This window comes from Mustela putorius, unplaced genomic scaffold, assembly GCF_011764305.1.
Source record: "Mustela putorius furo isolate JIRA1106 unplaced genomic scaffold, ASM1176430v1.1 tig00000095_pilon_pilon_pilon, whole genome shotgun sequence".
In the NCBI taxonomy this organism is placed as follows: Eukaryota; Metazoa; Chordata; class Mammalia; order Carnivora; family Mustelidae; genus Mustela; species Mustela putorius.
Window position 1 is genome coordinate 16093562 of NW_025421280.1, and position 23045 is coordinate 16116606.

The 23045-nt window shown below is 36.5% G+C and overlaps 1 protein-coding gene across 4 annotated transcripts in view; it reads left to right on the forward strand.

The window, feature by feature from the left end:
* The window catches only part of TASOR (transcription activation suppressor), a 54665-nt gene that overhangs the window by 20691 nt on the left and 10929 nt on the right, over window positions 1-23045 (forward strand). For 2 of the 4 annotated variants that reach the window (XM_004738224.3, XM_045078726.1), the window contains exons 12-18: window positions 10186-10258; window positions 10344-10415; window positions 11560-12261; window positions 15361-15767; window positions 17133-17274; window positions 18515-18574; window positions 22194-23005. In XM_004738224.3, coding sequence (XP_004738281.2) covers window positions 10186-10258; window positions 10344-10415; window positions 11560-12261; window positions 15361-15767; window positions 17133-17274; window positions 18515-18574; window positions 22194-23005 — 2268 coding nt within the window. Of the gene's footprint in view, window positions 1-10185; window positions 10259-10343; window positions 10416-11559; window positions 12262-15360; window positions 15768-17132; window positions 17275-18514; window positions 18575-22070; window positions 23006-23045 lie in introns of all 4 variants that reach the window. The other 2 variants (XM_004738223.3, XM_004738222.3) reach the window with 1 other exon arrangement.

Below are 23045 nucleotides of genomic sequence, written 5' to 3' on the forward strand. Positions count from 1 at the left end.
AAGATTTTATTTATTCGACAGAGAGAGATCACAAGTAGGCAGAGAGGCAGGCAGAGAGAGAGGAGGAAGCAGGCTCCCCACCAAGCAGAGAGCCCGATGCGGGGCTCGATCCCAGGACCCTAGGATCATGACCTGAGCCGAAAGCAGAGGCTTTAACCCACTGAGCCACCCAGGCGCCCCTGGTATTTTATTCTTTACCTGAGCAAATATTATACTAGGTTCTTGGAGGACTGGATTTTCCCAGAATTAAGAAATAAAGATTCTGTAGCTTAGAGGGCATGAATGTTCCACAAGGATACACTACCTGAATCTAATGGACCCTGGGTATTTTGTGGAGTTATACCTTTTCTACAGACCTCTGTGGAAATTATTCTAATTACAGCTACTTTCTTCATAGTTCTAATGATGATGGAAGATGCATTGAGGACTGTTGGGTTCTCAGTAATTTTATCTTGAGTATGTACACAGTATTATCGATCAGAGATTTAATGAATACCTCACAATAATAGATTTATTAGTCTTCCTTTGCCCTCATCCTTAACCTTAGGGCAACCCAAGGAAAGACAGGTCTGTTATCCTAGGCAAGTAGCTGGACATTCCACAGGCCAAGGACAAGGAAAATGGTTTTTCTTTGCTTATTAAAGGAAGAGGCTACTATCTCCCTCCCCTTCTGGAAAGTTCTCCTTGAAAACGTAATGGGGGCACCTGGGTGGCTCAGTGGGTTAAAGCTTCTGCCTTGGGCTCAGGTCATGATCCCAGGGTTCTGGGATCAAGCCCCACATCAGGCTTTCTGCTCAGCTGGAAGCCTACTTCCCCTCCACTCTCTGCCTGCCTCTCTGCCTACTTGTCATCTCTCTCTGTCAAATCTTTAAAAAAAAAAAAAAAAGGTAAAGAAAATGTAATGAATATTAACTCCAACCCTGCAGTAAATAAATAAAATCTCTTCATGAGCTGCTTAGCCTTCTGGGACTAAAGACATCTCCAAGTTTCTGGGACTCCTTCATCGTTGAAATATTAATACCTAAGTCTTCCTGGCACATTGGGGCTTAACATAGGAACTAATCTGTTCTGTAACCTCTTGGCCCCCTTGTGTACTCACTTTGCACTCTCAGGGAAATAAAGGAAATTTATTTATTTTCTCTCAGAGCAGTTACTTAGGTAATTGACTACAGATCTAATTCTGAAAATATGTGAGGAGTAATATATTTCTGGGGGAATGAAAGCAAACATTCCCTATCTTTATATTTACTTTTCTGTGTATTCGAAGGCTAGTTTTGATACAGGAGCACTGAAAAATCTAGGGAAATTTTATTTTCTCACAGGGAGATTTATAATGTAAGTAAAATTATATTGAGCTCTCTTTTGGTAGGGGTAAGTTAATAATTTTTTTTTTAATATTTTATTTGTTTATTTGACAGAGAGAGAGGAGTCACAAGTAGGAAGAGAGGTAGGCAGAGAGAGGGGGAAGCAGGCTCCCCACTGAGTAGCAAGCCTGATGCAGGCCTCCATCCCAGGACCCTGAGATCATTACCCAAGCCGAAGGCAGAGGCTCAACCCACTAAGCCACCCAGGCGCCCAAGTTAATAATTCTTAAAGCTAACAATATAAAGGAAAATGATGGATGTTCCTAAATTTGAATGTTATTTCTGATGTGAACATTCTATATATTTCCTGGTGTACATGTACAAGAATATTTTTCTCTTGGGTATATATTTTTATTATCTCTAAGTAGAATTATTGAATCTTAACATAAACACATGACTGGCTTTACAAGATAATGCAATACTGTTTTAAGTATACCAATTTATATCCCCTACTATGAGCAAGTTCTCCTTAATTCACGCAGTCACTGATAAAGTCAGACTGTAGCAAAATCTATAAAAGTTGTGTAGTTATAACTATAGTTGTAGTTACAACTATATTGTACTGTGATTTTAGCCAGTATTTTCCTGAGATACGAGTCGATCATCCTTTTATAAATTTATTTTAGTGTTCACTTGCCTGTTTTTCCTTTGGGTGGCTTATGTTTTCTTACTAATTTGAGGAATTTTGTATATATTTTGGGTACTAATACTGAGGTACGTGTGCTAGAATTTTTTTTTTTCTTAAGCTGCTTGCCTCTTTATTCATGGTTGGTTTTTTGAAGAACAGATGTTCTTAATCTAATTAAATTTATCTGCCTGAGTTTTAAGCACTGTTTGTGAAATCTTTCACTGTTTAAGAAATCTTTCCTTACCCCTAGATTTTATAGATATTGCCCTAAGTTTTCTTGTGAATGTGTTACGATTTTTGCCTCTGTGGGTTTATTTATTTATTTTGGGGGGCATGATATAATTTAGGAATCCGACTTCACTTTGATGAGTAACAAGTATGAATAACAAGTTGTTCTGAACCATTTATTGAATAGTGTCACCTTTCTCTACTAAGAAGCCTTGATAGGAGGTAGAGCCAACTGCCCCACTTTTTTCATCCTTTTTAGGAGTGTTTTGCTATATGACCTTCAGCTTTTTTCAAAAATTTAAGTTTCAACTTTGCTTTTTAAAAAAAAATTTTAGAATCAGCTTCAAGGTTCCTCCTCCTAAACCCTCTTCTCCCCCCACCAAAAAACCCCTACTGGGATTTTTTAATTGGAATTTTATCAAATCTGTAGATCACATTTGACAGAATAGATGTCTTTTGTGATACTGTCTTACCCATGAACAAGATTATCTCTTCATTCCTTTAGGGTATTCTTTTTTTTTTTTTTTTTAAGATTTTATTTATTTATTTGACAGAGATCACAAGTAGGCCAAGAGGCAGGCAGAGAGAAGAAGGGAAGCAGGCTCCCTGCTGAGCAGAGAGCCAGATGCTGGGATGGATGGGCTCAATCCCAGGACCCTGGGATCATGAACCAAGCCGAAGGCAGAAGCTTTAACCCACTGAGCCACCCAGGCACCCCTTTAGGGTATTCTTTTAATAGAGTTTTATAATTTTCTGGATACACATCTTGCTTAGTTTTTGTTCAGTTTATCCCTGGGCATATTGCTGTTTTTTGATGCCATTATGAACAGTATTTTCCATTTCAGTACATTTTCTGTTCTGTATTTAAAAATGTAATTGATGCAGGGTGCCTGGGTGGCTCAGTGGGTTAAAGCCTCTCCCTTCAGCTCAGGTCATGATCTCAGGGTCCTGGGATCAAGCCCTGCATTGGGCTCTCTGCTTGGCAGGGAGCCTGCTCCCCCTGGCCTCCACCGCCTGCCTCTCTGACTACTTGTGATCTCTGTCAAATAAATAAATAAAATCTTTTAAAAAAAATGTAATTGATGGGGTGCCTGGGTGGCTCAGTGGGTTAAACCTCTGCCTTTGGTTCAGGTCATGATCTCAAGGTCTTGGGTTCGAGCCCCACATCAGGCTGTCTGCTCAATGGGGAGCCTGCTTCTTCCTCTCTTGCCTGTCTCTCTGCCTACTTGTGATCTCTGTCAAATAAAAAAATCTTTTAAAAAATGTATTGATATTTATATATTGATTTTGTTAGATCAGTGTATGAAATTTGAGTAATTTGTTCTTTTTTTTTTTTTTTTAAAGATTTTATTTATTTATTTGACACACAGAGAGATCACAAGTAGGCAGAGAGGCAGGCAGAGAGAGAGGAGGAAGCAGGCTTCCCGCTGAGCAGAGAGCCTGATGTGGGGCTTGATCCCAGGACCCTGGGATCATGACTTGAGCTGAAGGCAGAGCCTTAACCCACTGAGCCACCCAGGCATCCTTATTTTGTTCTTTTTTATACATTATTTGGGATTGCTGTATAGACTTTATCATCTGAGAACTACATTGTTGTATTTTTTTCCTCTCCTTTCCTTTAGCTTTTTTATTCAAATTAATTATTTGTGTAATCAAATTAATTATTTGTTTAATCTAGGGTCTCTAGTACTACAATGTTGAATAAAAGTGGTGGTTGTAGGCATTCTCTTACCTTTTTGAACATGTCTAACATCAGTCACGAGGTAGGAAGTTTGCAGTAGGTTTTTCACAAATCTCTTCATTAGTTTAAAAATTTTCTTCATTTTAACCATAATGGGTTTTAAATTTATTGAATGCTCTGGGAGGGCCTTTATCAAGATGGTAACATGGTATATTAGTGTATTAGGGTCCTCCAGAGGGATAGAACTTGTAGGATGTACACATACAGAAAAAGATTTATTATAAAGAATTGGCTCACACAGTTATGGAGGCTAAAAAGTTCCAAGATTTGCAGTCAGCAAGCTGGAGATTCAGGAGAGTTTATATATTAAACTCATCCAAAAATACTCAGAAATAGCTGGAATAAAGTTTGACCAAATATTTGGACACCCTGTGGTCTAGTCAAGTTGACACATAAAATGAACCATCACATGTAGAATTTATCCTGTAGACTTATAAGATGAATTATATTTTATCTTTCTCCAGTATTAAACTGTATTTGTTTTGCTGGTTAAGAACACCAACTCGAGGGGCACCTGGGTTGCTCAGTTGGTTAAGGGTCCAACTCTTGATCTTGGCTTAGGTCTTGATCTCATGGTCATGATGAGTTTGAGCCCCACCAGGGTGGAGTGGAGCCTACCTTTAAATAAAAACAAAAAACTATCAGCTCCACTTTTTTTCTTTATGAAATGTGTGGTTTGGTCTGTGAATGTTCTCTTTAGGAATTTTTTATCTGTGATGATGAGTGAGTTTTAACGTGCGAACTTTCTTTCTCATATTGTCCTTGTCTGGGTTTTGTATCCATATTCTACTAGTTTCTTAGATTTGATTTAAGTAGTATTCCTCATTTTGCAAGAGATGGGTGTATAAATGATTAAAATGATACATTCTTTGGATGTTTTCTACCACTTAACTGCAAAACTTGTCATTTATGGATGACTTTAAAGTAATGATTCAGTTTAATAATTGAACTTTTCAGGCTTTCTATTTTTCCTTGGTTAAGTTTGAACATATGGTTTTGTTTGGTTTTTAGGAATTTGTCCATTTCTTGTGTTTTTGTGTTTATTGTGATAGTCATTTATATAGCTTCTTATTAATAGCTGTTATGAGCGTTATTATATGGTAATTTCATTTTGCTTTCCTTGTTTAGTCACTTTCACCAGAGGTTTATTTATTTTATTGGTCTCAAATTATGGTTTTAACCTTCTATTGTATCTTTGTTTTATCTTTTACTAATTTTAGTTTTATTAATTTTAGTTTTATTAACTTCCACTTTTGGAGGGTTCATTTTATTATTTCTGCCTTCTTTGGAAGTTGGGAAAATGGTCATTGGATTTTGAGTTCCAACAACTGTTTTAGTTGCATTCCACAACTTCTAATGTGTAGAGTTTTCATAATTGTTCTGTTCTAAATATTTCTTGGTTTCCATTGTGATTCCTTCTTTGACACATGATACAGAGGATGTTTTTAAATTTCCAAATATTATACTTTTTTAATTTGATCCTGTTAGAATAGGTGGTGATTATTGGAAATTTATTGATACTTGATCTAAAACTCACTTTGTGGTCAATTTTTGAACATGTCCTCTTGGTAGATTTGCTGCCCCCCCCCCAAAAACCCCCATGTATTCCTTAATTGTTAGATCCTGGGTGCATAATTCTGGGTTGACAGCTATTTTCTCTTAGCACTTTAGCTATCTTACAGTATCTTCTGGTTTCTATTTTTGTTGAGAGGTCAGTTCTTAGTCTAATTACTATTCTTTTGTAAGTTATCTTTTTTCTGATTGCTTTTTATCTTCATCTTTGGTGTTTTGCAATTACATGTCTGGGTGTAGATTTCTTATTTATCTAGCTGGTGTATATTCTTTTGTATCTGGATTTACATATTCATTTCTGTAATACAGTTAGGTATTATCTGGCTATATTTGTCCTTCATTCTGTTTAGACTGTCTGTAGGACCCTAGAGCACCATATGTCAGGTCTTTTCATTTTGTACTTGGTATTTTTTATTTTCTTTTGTGTTTTGTATTCACTTGTTTCTGTGTGCTGCATTCTGAGTAATTTCATCATAGCTGTTTTCTAGTTTACAAATTCTGTCTTTAGCTGTGTCTAATTTGTTGTTTAATTCATTCATTGAGTGTTTAATTTCACATATTTTTGATTTCCGAAAGTTATCTTTGATTATTCTTGATCTGCCTGGTCTTTTTTTTTTTTTTAATAGATAGATTCTTGTTAATTTTTTAGGAATACTTCCTGAGTACCTATCATGTGCCAGGCACTGTTATAGGAGGTGGAGGTGTTACATTCTGATGTTCCTTGGTATTTTTTTATTGAAAGGAGCTTCACTGTTTTAGTCTTTTTTTTTTTTTTTAACATCTAATTTATTTGTTTAAATAAGAAATCTACACCCAGACATGTAATTGCAGGGGTACGGGTCTGTGATTCATCAGTCCTATGCAGTTCACAGCACTCCCCCTCTCCGGTGTCCATCACCCAGCCACCTCATCTCCCTACCCCCTTCCCCTCCAGCAACCCTTGGTTTGTTTCTTGAGAAGGGTCTCTTATGGTTTGTCTCCCTCTCTGGTTTTGTCTTGTTTCATTTTTCCCTCCTTTTTTCCTATGATCCTCTGTCTTATTTCTCAGATTCCTCATATCAGTGAGATCATATGATAATTGTCTTTCTCTGATTAACTTATGTCACGTAGCACAATAGCCTCTAGTTCTATCCACGTCATTGCAAATGGCAAGATTTCCTTTTTGATGGCTGCATAATATTCCTTTTTGTTTGTTTGTTGTGTGTGTGTGTATGCACACCCCACATCTTTTTTTTTTTTTTTTTAAGATTTTATTTATTTATTTGACAGGCAGAGAGAGCAAGAGGAGGAAGCAGGCTCCCTGCGAAGCAGAGAGCCTGATGTGGGGCTCGATCCCCAGGACCCTGGGATCATGACCTGAGCCAAAAGGCAGAGGTTTTAACCCACTGAGCCACCTAGGTGCCCCAAGTATCACATCTTCTTTATCCATTCATCTGTTGATGGGCATCTAGGCTCTTTCTGTAGTTTGGCTATTGTGGATATTGCTGCTATATGTTTTAGCCATTTTTAAGTGTACACTTTTTTAGTAATTTTTAGTGGATTCACAGTGTTGTGCAACCATCACAACTATCTGTTTTCAGAACATTTTGTTCACCCCAGAAAGAAACCTCATACCCATTAAGCATACGCTCCGCATTTGTTCTCCAGTCCCTAATAACAACGAATCTACTTCTTTCTTTATGGATTTGTCTGTTCTAGATACTTTATGTAAGTGGAATCATGCAGTATGTGCCTGGCTTCTTTCACTTAGCATATTTTTTTTAAGATTTGTATATCTAAGAGGGGGAGGGGCAGAGAGAGAATCTTCACATAGACTCCTCACTGAGCATGGAGGGCCCACATGGGGCTCAGTCTCAAGACCCATGGGATCATGACCTCAGCCAAAACCAAGAGTCAATTACTCAACTGACTCAGTCACACAGGCATCCCTCTTAGCATAATACTTTTAAGGTTCATCCCATGTTGTAGCACATATCAGTACTAAATTCCTTTTCATGGCTGAACAGTATTTCCTTGTATGGATAATACCACATTTTGTCCATTTATCAGTTGTTTCCATTCTTCTTTATAAATAGCTGCTATGAACATTTGTACCAGTTTTTATGTGAACATGTTTTCAGTTCTTCAAGTTATTTCTTTAAGCAGCTCATAACCTGTTTTATATATTACATCTGAAATTCCAGGTGAAATCCTGGGGTGTTGGAATCTGTTGTTTCTGCTAAATCTCAGTTAGTGTGGCTTATTTCCTCCTAGGTTGTGAGCTTACTGTTTTATATTTTTAACATATTTTTGTTTGCCTTTTTTTTAGACTTTATTATTATTTTAGTTTTTATGTAAATTAAGGTTAGTTAACATATAGTGTAGTATTCCTTTCAGGGGAAAGATTTTATTTAATTTAGAGAGAGAAGGGGGGCGGGGGGGGGCGCAGAGGGAGAAGAGAGAATCTCAAGAAGACTCTGCTGAGCATGGAGCCTGACTTGGGGCTGGATCCCAGGACCGTGAGATCATGACCTGAGCCGAAACCAAGAGTCAGACTCAACCAGTTGAGCCACCCAGGTCCTGAAAGATTTTATTTTTAAGTAATCTCCACATCCAACACGGAGCTTGAACTCACAGCCCCGAGATCAAGTCACACACTCTACCAACTGAGCTAGCCAGCTTCTCCAGCATTTTTGTGTTTGTACCATGTTACCTTTAATGTTTATTTGAAAAGTCAAAATAGTAGAATCAAGAAATAAAAATTGGCAGACTAGATTAATACTGTTTTCTGAGGGGAAGAAAACAGTAAGGTATAATAGAGGCAGCAGAAGGATGGAATTCAAAGGATGTTTCCTCCCCTACAGCATTTAAAGTGTTTCTGGGAGCTAAAGGCAAAGATACTATTTTTAGGGCCTCTCTCTGCTGGAGTGTTGTTTTAGGATGTGGATTCCCTGTGCTCCATGGGTCTCTGGGGATGTTAAGGCCCATTAAAAGACAAGGGTCTTTATGGCACTGAACCAGTGGAATTTAAAACCCTGGTATTAGAGTGGGTGAGACATTAAAATTATCTATTTTTTCCTTAATGACCACAAAACATGAAAATCTTACTCGTACTTCCCAGCTTCGTGTTCTGACAAACCAAGAGATGGGTAAAATGTTAAAAGGAATATGATATGTAAAATGTTTTAGGGATACCTAGGTGGCTCAGTAGCTTAAGGATCTGACTCTTGATTAGGTCATGATCTCATGGTTGTGAAATCCAGCTCCATGTCAGGCTCTGTGCTCAAGAGTCTGCTTGAGATTCTCTCTCCCCCCACCCTCTGTGCATACTCTCTTTCTAAATAAATAAAAATGAAACATTTTGGATAAAAGTATTTGAGTCTGAAACAAATTTTGCATGTACATTGTCCATTTTACTTTTGGCTGTTCATTGTCTTTATTAAATGTAAATCAATAGCAGTTATTTTCTGTCCATTAAATTATGGGTTCTTTCACAGACTTTGTTTACTGGAATTAATAGAAATTTAGGTGACACGTACTTCCTTTTAGAGTCCCGATAACCTTTTATGTTCAACTGTCCTGCTTAGGTCTTCTTTTCTTCCCCTTTCTTCAATCTAAAACATACTGCAAATGATTGCAGTAGCTGACAAACTTTTTTGCATTACTTTTATTATTTCCCCCTCCTTCACAGTGCTGTTGGAGTTTTTTTGTTGGTTTTTGAACTCCATTTCAAAAGGACATATACTCTTGAGGGCATTCCTGGCTAACCTGGTATTCTTACCTTTTTACAATTGAGCTCATAATCTTTCTTTCTAGACTTGTATGTTTGTCCTAGTCTGCCATCACCTTTTTGCTAATCTTAAGTACTCTAATGCCTGCAGACCATTCATCAATTGTAACTGCCTTTGCTCATGATGTTGACTCTTAAAATAGTCCTTCCCATAATCTTAGGCTCTTGGCAGTGTTCCTATCCTTCAAAATCCACCTAAAGTACACTGTCAGTATCTTTTCCAACTATAAACTATATTTTTTCTCTTCTTGTTGTTTTGTATATTTTTTTGAGAACTTCTCTGTTTTGAATAATTATTGATATTTCTTCTGTTACTCTCCACCCAATTATAAATTTCTTATGATCAAGGCTCTTGTGTTGCTTGTCTTTAAAGTTCTTTCTGGCAAGGCAAATTGCCTCAGGTTGAAAGGTGTTCATTAACTATGTGAAGAATTAGATTATAGCAACACATTTAATTTGAGATTAGCTTGACCTCATGAAATGTAATGTTTGTGCTATACTTGTTTTTATACCCCTAACATTTAGCACACCGCTTTGGCAATTTAACATGTCTTTTGAATTGTTGAGGAAGGTATTTGAAGACTTTAATTTGGTCCTTGTATTTTAGTGTCAAGGAAAAATTGAGTTGGTTTCACGGTTAATTAGGGGAATTCGTTCAGTAATATCTTCTTCTTATTACTAATATGGGAACTAGGGAATTTTTGTTTGCTTGGAATTCTGTTAATCAGAGAGTTCATAGAGTTTTTAATGTGGTAGCAATATTTTTCCTAAAGCAAGATGATCAGTAACTTGTTTGCTTTAATTATTAGAAACTGCTGTGTGCCTGCCTTATGATGAGTAATAATGAAGCAGATTCAACTTCTTCCCTTTTCCAAAAATGCAGGTCCTTGTTAAACCTTTGGGAGACCGAGGATACCTTTTTCTTCTCTCTCCTTGTCAAATGGTTTCTCCATATGGTAAGTGATCTCTCTAATCTTTACAATTCTTTTTAATTTTTTCATTAGAACATACTGCTAACCAGTTTGGCTTCTGTTTTTTTAGAACATCAAACTGCCAGATCTCGAGTCCTACATGCTTTATTTCTATTTCAAGAACCTAGAGGCGTAGTTACTTGTAAGTTCTTTGAATATCTAAATCAAGTCACTGATAAATACTTACATTTCTTTGAAATTTTCCACATAACTCAGTAAACATTTTTTTTCTTATATCATATTTTGGAAAATACTATGGGGCTATTAAGATGTATTAGCAAAGCAAAATAAAACATAAACTATATATGACTTGATTATTTTTTAATGGAAAATTCTTTGGGAGTTAACAGTGTTTTCACTAAATGAACATTGATTGTAATTATTATTTTTTTTAATTTCATTTATTTATTTGACAGATCACCAGTAGGCAGAGAGGCAGGCAGAGGAACCCTGCTCAGCAGGGAACCCGATTCGGGGCTTGATCCCAGGACCCTGGGATCATGACCTGAGCCGAAGGCAGAGGCTTAACCCACTGAGCCACCCAGGTGCCCCATTGATTGTAATTATTAAAATACTATAGTAGCTTTGGTTTTTAGGGTTCTATATTATTAGTAGTATTTTTTTTAGCTGAGTTCATTTTTGCGTTCAAATTTTAACAACAATAAAAAGATCATATGCTAGTCTAAATTTAGGCCATTTAAAATTAATAAAAATTTACACTGGTGTTAAAGAAAATTTGCTATTCACTGTTTCTAAGAAAGTACTTGAATGCTATATTAAGGTAAAATTCCCACTGATGGGTTTCATTGTTAAATTAAGAATGACATTTTCAATTGTAGCCACTTGGTGTTGAGATATCTGTCTATACGGTATAAAACATTAATGTAAAGTTAGATTTATTACAGTACAGCAGGAAGGAGTGACATTGCTATCAGTTGCAGGATTCTCTTACAAGGGACCTCAGATTTTGCCTTGCTTCTTTATTTCTCTTTACATTTCCCTGCTACCAGTTGAATGCCAAGGGACAATAAGAAATGAAGATCTTCAATGAGTGGGTGTTTTTCCCTTTAAAAAAATATCCTCTACAATTTTTAGTTTCTTAAGCGGCCTCTTTTTAGAAGCAACACTCTTCGTTTATTTCTATGTTGCATATATGTATTAGGGTACATACTGCTAGTCTGGTTTACCATTAATGTATAAATGTTGTTGCATTTCTTTGACAACATGTAGATCTGTGTTTGATTCTTGATTGCTAAAACATGGTTTGTCTTTTTGTTTGTTTACAGCACAGAAAGGTTCAACTAATGCAACACCACAGAAGAGACATGAGAGCATGACAGATGTATTAAAAATAACTCAGTTTTTACAGTTTGCTTTGATTCAGTGTCGAAAGGAATTCAAAAATATAAATACTATAAATTTTCATTCTGTTGTTGAAAAGTATGTAAATGAATTTTTTAAGCGAGGTTTTGGTTCAGGTAAACGAGAGTTTATCATGTTTCCATATGATTCCCGATTAGATGATAAAAAGTTCTTATACTCAGCTCCAAAAAATAAATCCCATATTGATAATTGTTTGCATGCCTATATTTTTCGGCCTGAAATGTATCAGTTACCAATTTGTAAATTGAAAGAGCTTTTTGAAGAAAATAGAAAACTTCAACAGTTCAGTCCACTCTCAGATTATGAAGGCCAAGAAGAAGAAATGAATGGTACAAAAATGAAATTTGGAAAACGAAATAACTCAAGGGGTGAAACTATTATACCTAGAAAGCAGAAGTCCTCTCACTCTTTGGATTATGATAAGGATAGAGTCAAAGAATTGATTAATTTAATTCAGTGTAGGAAAAAAAATGTGGGTGGGGACTCAGACACAGAAGATATGAGAAGCAAAACTGTCTTGAAGAGGAAGCTTGAGGATCTACCTGAAAATATGAGAAAGCTCGCCAAAACCAGTAATTTATCTGAAAATTGCCATCTATATGAAGGTAAAAATATCAGGTTGCTTTTATATAGTATAAAAATAATAACCAAAAATACAGTAAAATAGTTCTGTCCTTTCCCCTAGTACAGGCGTCTGCAAGTTATAGCCTCAGAACCAATCCAGCCTGTCCCCTATTTTTGTAAAGAAAGTAATCAGATTTCTGAATTGTATAGCTTAGGCTAATACAAGGAAAATAAAGTATGCTTGGCTATTGTCCTATTAATTGGAGTTCTTGTCCTTTTATGTCCTGTTAATTTTATAATTGGGAAAGTACATTGAATATTAGGTCCCTTTAGCATGTTGCTTAGTGAAAGGAACCTTCTGAGGTTTAAAATTTGATATCTTAGATGCATACACATTTTTTTTCCCACCCCAGTAATATGTTTGACTTGTTCTTTTTTTCTATTTTTCTTTATTTTGTTTTAGTTGACAGTAAAAGTCAGAAATGGGAGATCCTTTTTTTAAGTGTGTGTTTCAGTACTGCAAGTACTCTAAAACCTTTTTCATCTAGATTTTTAATATCTTCACACTGCTTAAAAAAGCATGAAATGTCTTTGAGTTCGTGAACCTTTGAATTTTGTGCTGCTGCTCTTCTTGTTGTTTATTGGCAGATACCAGTATTCCATTCCTGTTTCTTACTAAGCTATTTTACTTGTATATGTTCAAATCCAGTGTGTCTCAGAACTGATTAGGTTAAATCAGTGTTTTTATACTGTTCTCTTAGCCATCAGTGCTTGTATCCTCAGTTACTTTTCACTTATCTGCTCTTCTTTCTCTATTCCTGCACATATGGTAACCGCTGGCCACGTGTTGTATTTAAATTTAAATTAAAATGGGGGCACCTGGGTGGCTCATTGGGTTAAAGCCTCTGCATTCAGCTCAAGTCATGATCTCGGGGTCCTGAGATCGAGCCCCGCATCAGGCTCTCAGCTCTGTGGGGAGCCTGCTTCCTCCTCTCTCTCTCTCTCTGCCTGCCACTCTGCCTACTTGTGATCTCTGTCAAATAAAAATCTTAAAAAAAAATGTTTAAATTAAAATGAAATAAAGGTTCATTTCATATATTATATTTGGAACATTGCATAAGCCATACTACTGTATTGCAATAGCACAGATAGAGAACATTTCCATCATTGTAGAGAGTTCTGTTTGACAGTGCTGTCATCTTCAGTAACTTTAAAGTGTTTTTTTCTTTCCAGCATTTTCATCTTGTTCTTACCTCTTGGGTGGCTTTCCTGGCATCTGTCACCCATTTCAGTATCATGTTCTTCCAGTCTCAGCTTCGTATACGTCTTTTCAAAAGTTTTTGATAGATTGGCCCTAACCCACATGGGTAACCATGTTTCCCACTCTTTTTTCCCATATTCCTTGATTAGGGTTCATCTCTCTCCCCAGAATATGTCATAGTCAGCCCTTTACACTCCTTTTTCTTTCTTCCCGAAGCATCTTTCATTTCTCTCAACCCTTATATCTTTGCATTTCAGATCCCTCCCTAGATTTTGGCTCTTCTGTTTCTTATTGTTATTACCTTTAGCTTACGCCATGCTGAATCTGTGGACATTTACTGATCTGCACTGCCTTAACTGTTGACCTGGTGTCTTGAGAATTAACTGTTTACCATGTGCCAGGACTCATTTAGTTCTTGAGTTGTAGACATTATTATCCTTAATTTACAGATAAAAAAAAAATCTGAAGAATTTGAGTAATTTTACCTGAAGTTATGTAGTTCATTAATCCATGTTTAATTCATAACTTAGTTGTGACTGACTCTAAAACATTGTAAATACAGCCCAAACTTGGCTGTATTTACTAGCACTAGCACATAATGGTCAAGATACTTAAGTTTCAGTACTGTTTTAGCTGATAATTGATTTTGTCTATGTGAAAAAATAGTCGTGTGTTACAGTCAGGCTTTATCAATAATAAAAATGGTGGGAAAGCCAGGCCAATAGGCCAAAGTAGAGGCCAAATAGGCAGGGGAGTAGGGAGAGATAGGTTAAATTTGAACTAGTGACAGTCAGACTTGCATTTCTAGGTGTTCCTCATTTGTGTTTCTAAATTTTTTCCCCCTGTGGTTCATTATACCCTGCTTAAATTGGAAATCCTGACATCTATCCAGGCTTTACCCTTCTTCAGCATTACAAGCACCATTTCCTGAATGTCTATTCCCTTTGCAGGTTTTAAATATAATGGTTGTGCAGATCACCCATATTTATACCTGCTTGTAACCATCTCTTAACATGTTTTCTCTCATAGTCTTTTTTGTTCTTAGTGCAAGTTTGGTATAGACTGCTTCAGGATAATTTTGTATCTCTAGTTTAGCTTTGTTATGAATTAAGTAATCTAGTCATTCAAGATAAGGTTTTAGATTATAAGAATATCAAGCTTTATCTTAAAGACAAAATCTAATAGGTATATAGGAGATAGAAATCAAATTAAGCCATGGTTTGGTTTTTTTTAGTAGATTAAATGTAATCTGCATGTCCTAACATTTTGCAGAATAACAAGTACAGATATTTTTTCTGTTTTCAAGTCAGATAAAACTGGGGGTAAATGGATTGGGATTTTGGTAATAGAGTTTAAGGTAACTACACTACAGGTATTAATATATATTATCCATACTACTAGCATGATGTCTGAGCTCATTTCTCCATTAATACAGTTTTCAAGTTATGAAAATAAGCTTTCATTTATGGTAATTTCTAGCTATGTGCAAATTTTTTTTTTAATTTTTCTTATTACTTTTAAAGGATTTTTATTTATTTATTTGAAAGATAAAGTACATACATATGGGGAGAAGCAAGCACGCCACTGAGCAGGGAGCCTGATGTGGGGCTTAATCCCAAACCCCTAGGATCATGACTTGAGCAAAAGGCAGGTGCTTAACCAACTGAGCCACCTTGGTACCTGCTATGTGCAAAATTTTAGAACCAGTTATATTTGTAAAGAAAGGGATGGATGTACTCGTACAGTCTAAGCCAGTGGTCTGATTGGATTCTTTCCCATATATATCTTATGACAATTAATTTCTAGATATATATGATTTTTAAGTTTTTATGCAAACATTCCAAACTAAGATAAGGTTTTTCTTTCTCTTTACCTTCAGGGTCTCCTCAGCCTATTGGCTCTCTTGGGCATGATGCTGATTTGAGACAGCAGCTGCAGGATACCTCTAATTCCGGTGTTGCTGATATCCATCGGCTATTTAATTGGCTATCAGAAACACTAGCAAATGCACGGCATTCTGATGCATCCTTGACAGATACAGTCAACAAAGCCTTAGGATTGAATACTGATGATGCCTATGAAGAGCTGAGGCAAAAGCATGAGTATGAGTTGAGCTCTCCCCCAGATAAGAAAGAATATGAGCAGCCTACTTGTGCAAAAATTGAAAGTGTGCATTTTAAGGGCACTCAGAGCCCATTGCTAGAAGTTGATACATCATTGTTAAAGTATCCTGTTGCTGGTTCTACTGGTGAAGCAGGCATGGACCATAAGCTACATTTGAAAGAAGTAAGCATGTGTCTTTTGATTATATATGTTGTTTTTGTGAATGTGTGTCTGGAAGAGGATGTAGGTGTGTTTCAATGGGATTTTTTTCCCTTTCAAAAAGAAAGAACATACACATTGCAATGAAAGTATCTGTCCAGGATAGTAGTTCTAAGTTATTCCTTATTACAAAGGGATAAATGCAGAAGTACCTGTTTTCCTTCCTGCTTATAGGTTTGTGTGTATCGGCATATATATAGTTAATAAAATTGAATCCTCAAAAGATTGGCTTTCTTCTGGCAGTTCTAGAATCCAAAAGTGATATAAACAAGATTAGGTAGTTTGTATTTTTCATGCAAAGAGGAATGGAATGTGAGTGTCCTTTAAGGATTACTTCTGAAATGACTCTGAGCATTGCTTGACAGGACATCCAGTTTATTTATGAAGGAAACTTAGTACTGATCTCCAGCTGAGAAGTAACCTTGTCTTCCCCAAAATGTGGCTGCATCTCTGGAAAATAACAATAACAGGATGGCACCATTTTCCTAAGGGTTCATTTCTAATTTCCTTTTCTCTCCTATTTCTCTCACCTGCCTTTGAATAAAAGTCATATGCATGTCCCCAGGCTTTCTGCACATAGTTTTAGGATATTTATTTTAGGGGGAGGATGGTATCAGGAGACCCACTTGCAGAAGTATGTAACTTAGGTAACTAACTAATATTATTAACATTTCCTGACATATTTAATATTCTAAATTGAGTTGATAGGAGCATGGGCCAAACTCTGCCCGCTGCCTTCATCTCTCTATTTATTTATTTATTTATTTGAGAGTGCAGCCACGAGGGAGAGGGAGAGAGAGAATCTTAGCCCATCATGGGACTTAATCTCAACCCTCATCATGATCTGAGCCAAAGTCAAAAGCCAGATTCTTAACTGACTGAGCCATCTCGGTGCCCCCGCCCACTGCCCATTTTTGTAACTAAGGCTTTAGTGGAACACTGTGGAACGCAGCCATTTGTGTAGGTGGGTACTCTGGCTGCTTTTGCACTACACAGGCAGACCTGGGTATCCAGCCCACAAAGCCTAAAATACTTGGTGCTTTTCTGAAAATTCTTACAGCCACTGCTCTAAATCAACATCAAATTATGTTTTGAGGGAAAACATTATGTTTTAATTAAGACGAGAGTATTTTAACTTTGCCATGCTGTTTTTTACTCATTTGTAATGTTTAGATTGAAGCTTGTGGATTTGCTATCAAAAAACAGTGGAATGTGTGACTTGGTTTCAGGGTTGTGAGTTCAAACCCCACATTGGGTGTGGAGCCTACTTGTTTATTCTGGACATAAAAGTTACTTGAAAAGCTATTGAATATGTACTCTAATTTTTAGGATCCAAATTTAATTAACATGAGTAATTTTGAAGATTGTAGTCTGTGTCCCACTGTTCCCATTGAACATGGATTCCGCAGACAGTCTAAGTCAAATAATGTTGAAGAGACTGAAATACATTGGAAACTGATTCCAATTACAGGTAAGAACACGTATACTGGGACTTCGGTTTGTTTGATTTTACTTAGCAGTTTCCTAAAGGGTTTATCTTTTCTAGATTCCATTCTTGGGTGAGTGGGTGGTTCATCTTACTTGGTTCTGACATCATCTTATTTTGAGCAATGTAATGTTGGTTTTGGTGCATTTGGAGCAATGATGCTGGTTTTGGTCAGCATCAGCAAGTATCTGCAAAACAGCCTATAAAAGCAGAGGGATTTAAAACATGCTTTCCCAATGGAGTTTAGCATGCAGACTTCCAAATGAATATTGTTGGCAGAAATTGAGTTTCTAATAAGGTGAGATAGTGACAGAGGTGAAATGACACCTCTTTGGGACAACAGATTAAATGTTATCTTCTCAAATTATTAGAATACACTTCACTATAAGGAGCTATCATCTAAGAAGTTATGTTGAGGTTCATCTGTTTGGGAAAAAGCAAACAAACAAACTTGATTTCTTAACATTGGATTATCTTAGAAAACTTAGATCATCATAGAGATTACCCTGAAGTGATCAAATGCAGAAGTCCCTAGAAAGCTTATTGGACCATGGGGCAAGACTAGGTTAATATTGAAAGATCATTTTACAGTATTCTAATTTCTCTGTGTAGACACATAAACACACACACACATATACATACTCTTAATATTCTAAGTTCTTACCTTTGTTAGCTAAGCATTTTTGGAAATATTCCCAGGGCACATCTTTTCCATTCCTAGTCCTTTAAAAAGAAAAAAACAAAAATAAAAACAAACAAAACAAAAATAAAAACAAACAAAACGCAACTTTTTGCTAAAAAGTTAGACTGGCTTGTGACCTAGAAGCTACTGAGACCTCCAAGAACTCAGAAGAATTTCTAAAACTTGAAGAATTACCATGGGCTTCAGCACCATTCTCTACTTAGTATCTTACCAGAAGGGCAAGAGCTCTAGAAGTGATGGTAGAGAAGTGACTGGTACTGAAGAGCTGGAGATGTTGGCTTGAATGGGAGAACACAGTAAAAAAGTAGTCAATACAAGTCATTATCCTAACCATTCTTCATTCATCATCATCTGAATGGAAAGGGAAGCAACTTCTTTCTCTGAATGACCCTTCTGGATTGTTTTAGGCAGAAGATGTAATACTTGGATTTGTTAGCATTTGGGTTTGTCGGAAAGGTGCTTAATATAGGTATCACATATATCTGAAAAGAGTCTACAAATCTAATGGATGCTTTCCCTCAGGAGGGAATGCAAGAAGCCCAGAAGACCAGCTGGGGAAACATGGTGAGAAACAAACACCAGGTGAGAAGCCTCCCCTTGCTTTTCCTCCCGATGTGCCCTTCAGAATTGCTCCTGGCATTTCTGGTTCTCTATCAGTAGGGCACCATTTTGAGTTCTGTTATTACAGAAAATTTGGACAACATCATTATTTGCATTTAAAATCTTTGATTTGTATCAAATATTCTTCTACAAAGAATGTGTTTAAAGAGGTCACTGAGTATTCGGAGATTAAGTTTTCTTCACTGTAGTGATTCTGTCTGATACGATGTCTTGGGAAGGTGGGAATTTTTTTCTTAATCCATTTCTGTAGAATACCCTATGCAAAACAGTCTTCAAGTTTCTTTAAAGTTTAAAAAACAAAAGGATTGAGGCCCGTTATCTTCTAGGTTCATTATTCCTAATCTTGAATTTTTGACCCAATTCTTCTGATTATTTAAGTAAAGTAGTGTAAATAAGAGATTAGGAAACTTTGGGATTTCAGAAAGTTACAGATGTTGCTGATTAGCCAGTTGCTGTTGGTTCTTAGAAGACCTTTTCTTTTGTCTGAGTTCAGTCCATTCAGCATCTCTGTAGATAGTCATAGGCATTGTTTTCTTGCTTAGAGTTTGGTGGTAGGCCTTTTTTGTTTGTTTCAATTTCATTATATCTTATTCTTTCTGAAATCGTAAGTGGTAATGGGTTTTTTTCCTTAATTTGAAGGAAAGCTAAGTGGCATAGTTTTAGTTGATCTTTATGGTTTTCCTCTCCATAGAGTTTTTTTTTTTAAAAGACTGAATGCTTTTCTTTAAGAAAATCTTTTGTCTCCTCCTAGGAAAAATGACCCAAAAAAGCAAAACAGGAACAAAAGATATAAGACATACAGGAAAGTGCATAAATCTTTAGTACACAGCTCAATGGGTTTTTACTTTTATATAGACTCATATTACAACTGCCCAAATCAAAATTTAGAACATTTCCAACACCCCCAGGTTTTCTTCTTTAGTCTTCCAGTAGGTACTCCCCCTGACCCAGCTGTAAGCACTAATCTAATTTTGTTTGTTTGTTTGTTTTACCATAGATTAGTTTTACCTGTTCTTAAATTTAAGGTAAATGGAACCTACAATGTCTTGTTTTGTTTTTGGCTGTTTCACTCAACATTATCCCTGGGATTCACCTATTTTCTGTCAGTAATCCTTTCTCATTAGAAGCAGCCAGGTATCTTGTTTATGCTTCAACTTGCGCCATTGGCATCTGCAGTCCTCTTTTATTTGTCATACCATCTTTATATTTTGTGATGGAAAATGTAAATATGTAAATGATGCTGCCTTAGAGAACTCATTATTCCCCTTTCAGAGTCAAAGTACTGCAATGCTTGAATGACAATCACTAGAAAACATGTATTATTGTTATTGACATGTGTTTCCTTTAGTTCATTACTGAGAAGACATTTTTAAAGATAAAGTCAGTTCTAGTGATTAGAATCTTATAGGGGAAGTTTGTGCAAAATAGAATTAGATGATGGTACTTTTTTAAAAGATTTTTTTTGCTTTTTTAAAAGAGATTTAAACTTTTTTAATGGAGGAAAATTCCCTACATGGATTTAAGCTTAATTCAGCTTAAAAAAAAAAAAATTCCCTTTATCATAGCCCTTCAGGCATAAGCTTATTGGTCTGAACTACAGCTATATGTCTTGGGAGCAGGTATTTCATTTGAAATAATACATAATTGTAATTTTAAAAATTATAGGTGGTATTCCCCAACCTCTTTGTTTTACAAGGTACAGTTTAAATGTTTTTATATAAATAAATCAGACATCTGATATGGTACTCAAGAAGAAGTGGAAAAGTATCTCAAAAAGTAAAATACCTCAAAAAGTCTTGCAGCCCTGTCCTAGACACTTAGTTTCATTGCATGGATCAACCTCTGTTAGAAATTTCTTATGTATCCTTCCGGACATTTTGTTTGTGCACTAAACCCCATGTTACAGATTTAAGAAGGATGTTCTGTATTCTGGATTTATTTTATGGAACTTGAATTTCTGCTTTAACAGTTTCATAAGTTTTTTGGGTTTGTTTGTTTTTTTTTTTTTTAACTTTTTTTTTTTTTAAGATTTTATTTATTTATTTGACAGAGAGAGAATCACAAGTAGGCAGAGAGGCAGCAGAGAGAGAAGGGGAAGCAGGCTCCCCTCTGAGCAGAGAGCCCAATGTGGGGCATGATCCCAGATCATGACCTAAGCCGAAGGCAGAGGCCCAACCCACTGAGCCACCCAGGCGCCCCTCAGTTTCACAAGTTTTTAATTCTTACATTGGATATTTTGCTCCCTTACCCTTCTTCCACCTACAGACCTGTTGTGGTCTTACTTGCCAGCAGACCTTTGCAGTAGTTAACGGGTGTAGTGGTTCATGGCAACTACCAGGGTTGGTGGAGAAATGTCACAAGCTGGCTGCTTCTGAGGCTGTTAAGAGCTTTAGAAAAGTGTGAGTGTGAGGAAAACCTAAACTGAATTTGTGTGGAGAGGGTATGTTGCCACATGTGGGTGCAAACTTGAATAAGGAATTCGCTGTATCCTCAAAGTACCATAGTTCTAAAAACTGTACTTATACCTGCAACTTCCTGATATAGAGGTACCATTTCATAGACTACAACAGCGATTTGTTAGGAAATATTGGCCAAGATTTAAGAAGAATTAATTAAAAAAAATAAAACTTTATAATATCTGGGCAAAGATCACAAACTTTTTTCTTTTCCTAAAATACTATAAATTGCTGTTAAACATATTTTCCCCTTGTCTTTTAAAAAGGGACTTAGGGTATGTGTTTTGAAATACAGTTTAAAAAACATAATATGGGGGTACCTGGGTGGCTCAGTCATTAAGCGTCTACCTTCGGCTCAGGTCATAATCCCAGCGTCCTAGAACTGAGCCCTGCTCAGCAGGGAGCTTCTCCCTCTCCCACTCCCCCTGCTTGTGTTCCCTTTCTTGCTGTGTGTCTCTCTGTCAAGTAAATAAATAAAATCTTTAAAATAAAAAAATTTAAAATATGTTTGAATTACAGTCTCTGGGGAAAAAGTATAATCTGTAGATGGAGCTAGCTGTCAAAAGTCAGAGTGTTACGGTTCCATTAACACCAGGTAGCTGAATGACCTTCTCTTCTCAAGATCTCAGGAGTGTTACTGTTAATGCAGATATGAAATATGTTTTTTTCCATATTACTGAACCCTCCCCCTCAACAGATCTGGGAAGCAGAAATAAGCAAACAATTTGTATTGATGCCAGATTTGCACATGTTCGAACACTTTAAAAGAAATCAAAGAAAATAACATCCAGACTTTTTACTCTAGCTACTGAAATCCAAAGACCAGCCATAAGTAGAGCACATAGAAAATGAAGCTCATACCATCATTTGAGATATTTATTCTACCTTCCAGTGTAGAGTTTTAAATACATACTTTGATCTGACATTCCTATTTATGAGTTTGTGTTTTCAGATGTTATTTTTTGGGATTGCTCTTATAATAATGAACTCTTCCTATATAGGTATGAAATCACCAGAAGAACAAGTGGTGTATCTGCCACCACAGGAGGCCTTTCCTAACGACCCCCGGGTAATAAGTAGACAGAGAAGTTCTGATTACCAGTTTCCATCCTCTCCATTTACAGACACACTAAAGGGCACCACTGAGGATGACGTGTTGACAGGTCAGGTGGTGACAGTGGAGGAGCAGTGTGTGCCAGCAGCAGAGCCGCCCACAATGAGTGAAACCACAGAGAGGACAGTGTTAGGAGAGTACAATCTCTTTTCTAGGAAGATAGAAGAGATTTTGAAGCAAAAGAATGTTTCATATGTCAGTAGAATTTCCACACCTATTTTTTCAACACAAGAGAAGATGAAACGGCTTTCTGAGTTCATATATTCTAAGACTTCCAAAGCTGGTGTACAGGAGTTTGTAGATGGCTTGCATGAGAAACTAAATACTATTATTATCAAAGCATCGGCCAAGGGTCGGAATTTGCCACCAGTCAGTCCCAATGATTCTGGTAGTAAGATAGCATTGAATCCTCTGGGAAAGCCTGTCCTACCAGTTTCCTCAAGTGACTTCAACAATAAACAGCTCCTTGAGCCACTTTGTAGTGATACTTTGAAAGACACCAACTCCATTGAGCAGCATTCCTCTTCAGCTTTGGGTTTAACTGAAGTAGAAGTGAACCAGCCATACCATGCCACAGAGCTGATGGTGACTTCTGATCATACTGTACCTGGTGATACTGCCCGGGAACCGGTAGAAAAAGAAACAACAAAATCGCCCAGTGATGTAAACATTTCTGCCCAGCCAGCTCTTTCAAATTTTATAAGCCAGTTAGAACCTGAAGTATTTAACAGTTTGGTTAAAATCATGAAAGATGTCCAGAAAAATACTGTGAAATTTTATATTCATGAAGAAGAAGAGAGTGTGCTCTGTAAAGAAATAAAGGTAACTAAATGAGAAGGTAATAATGGGAATGCTATATAAA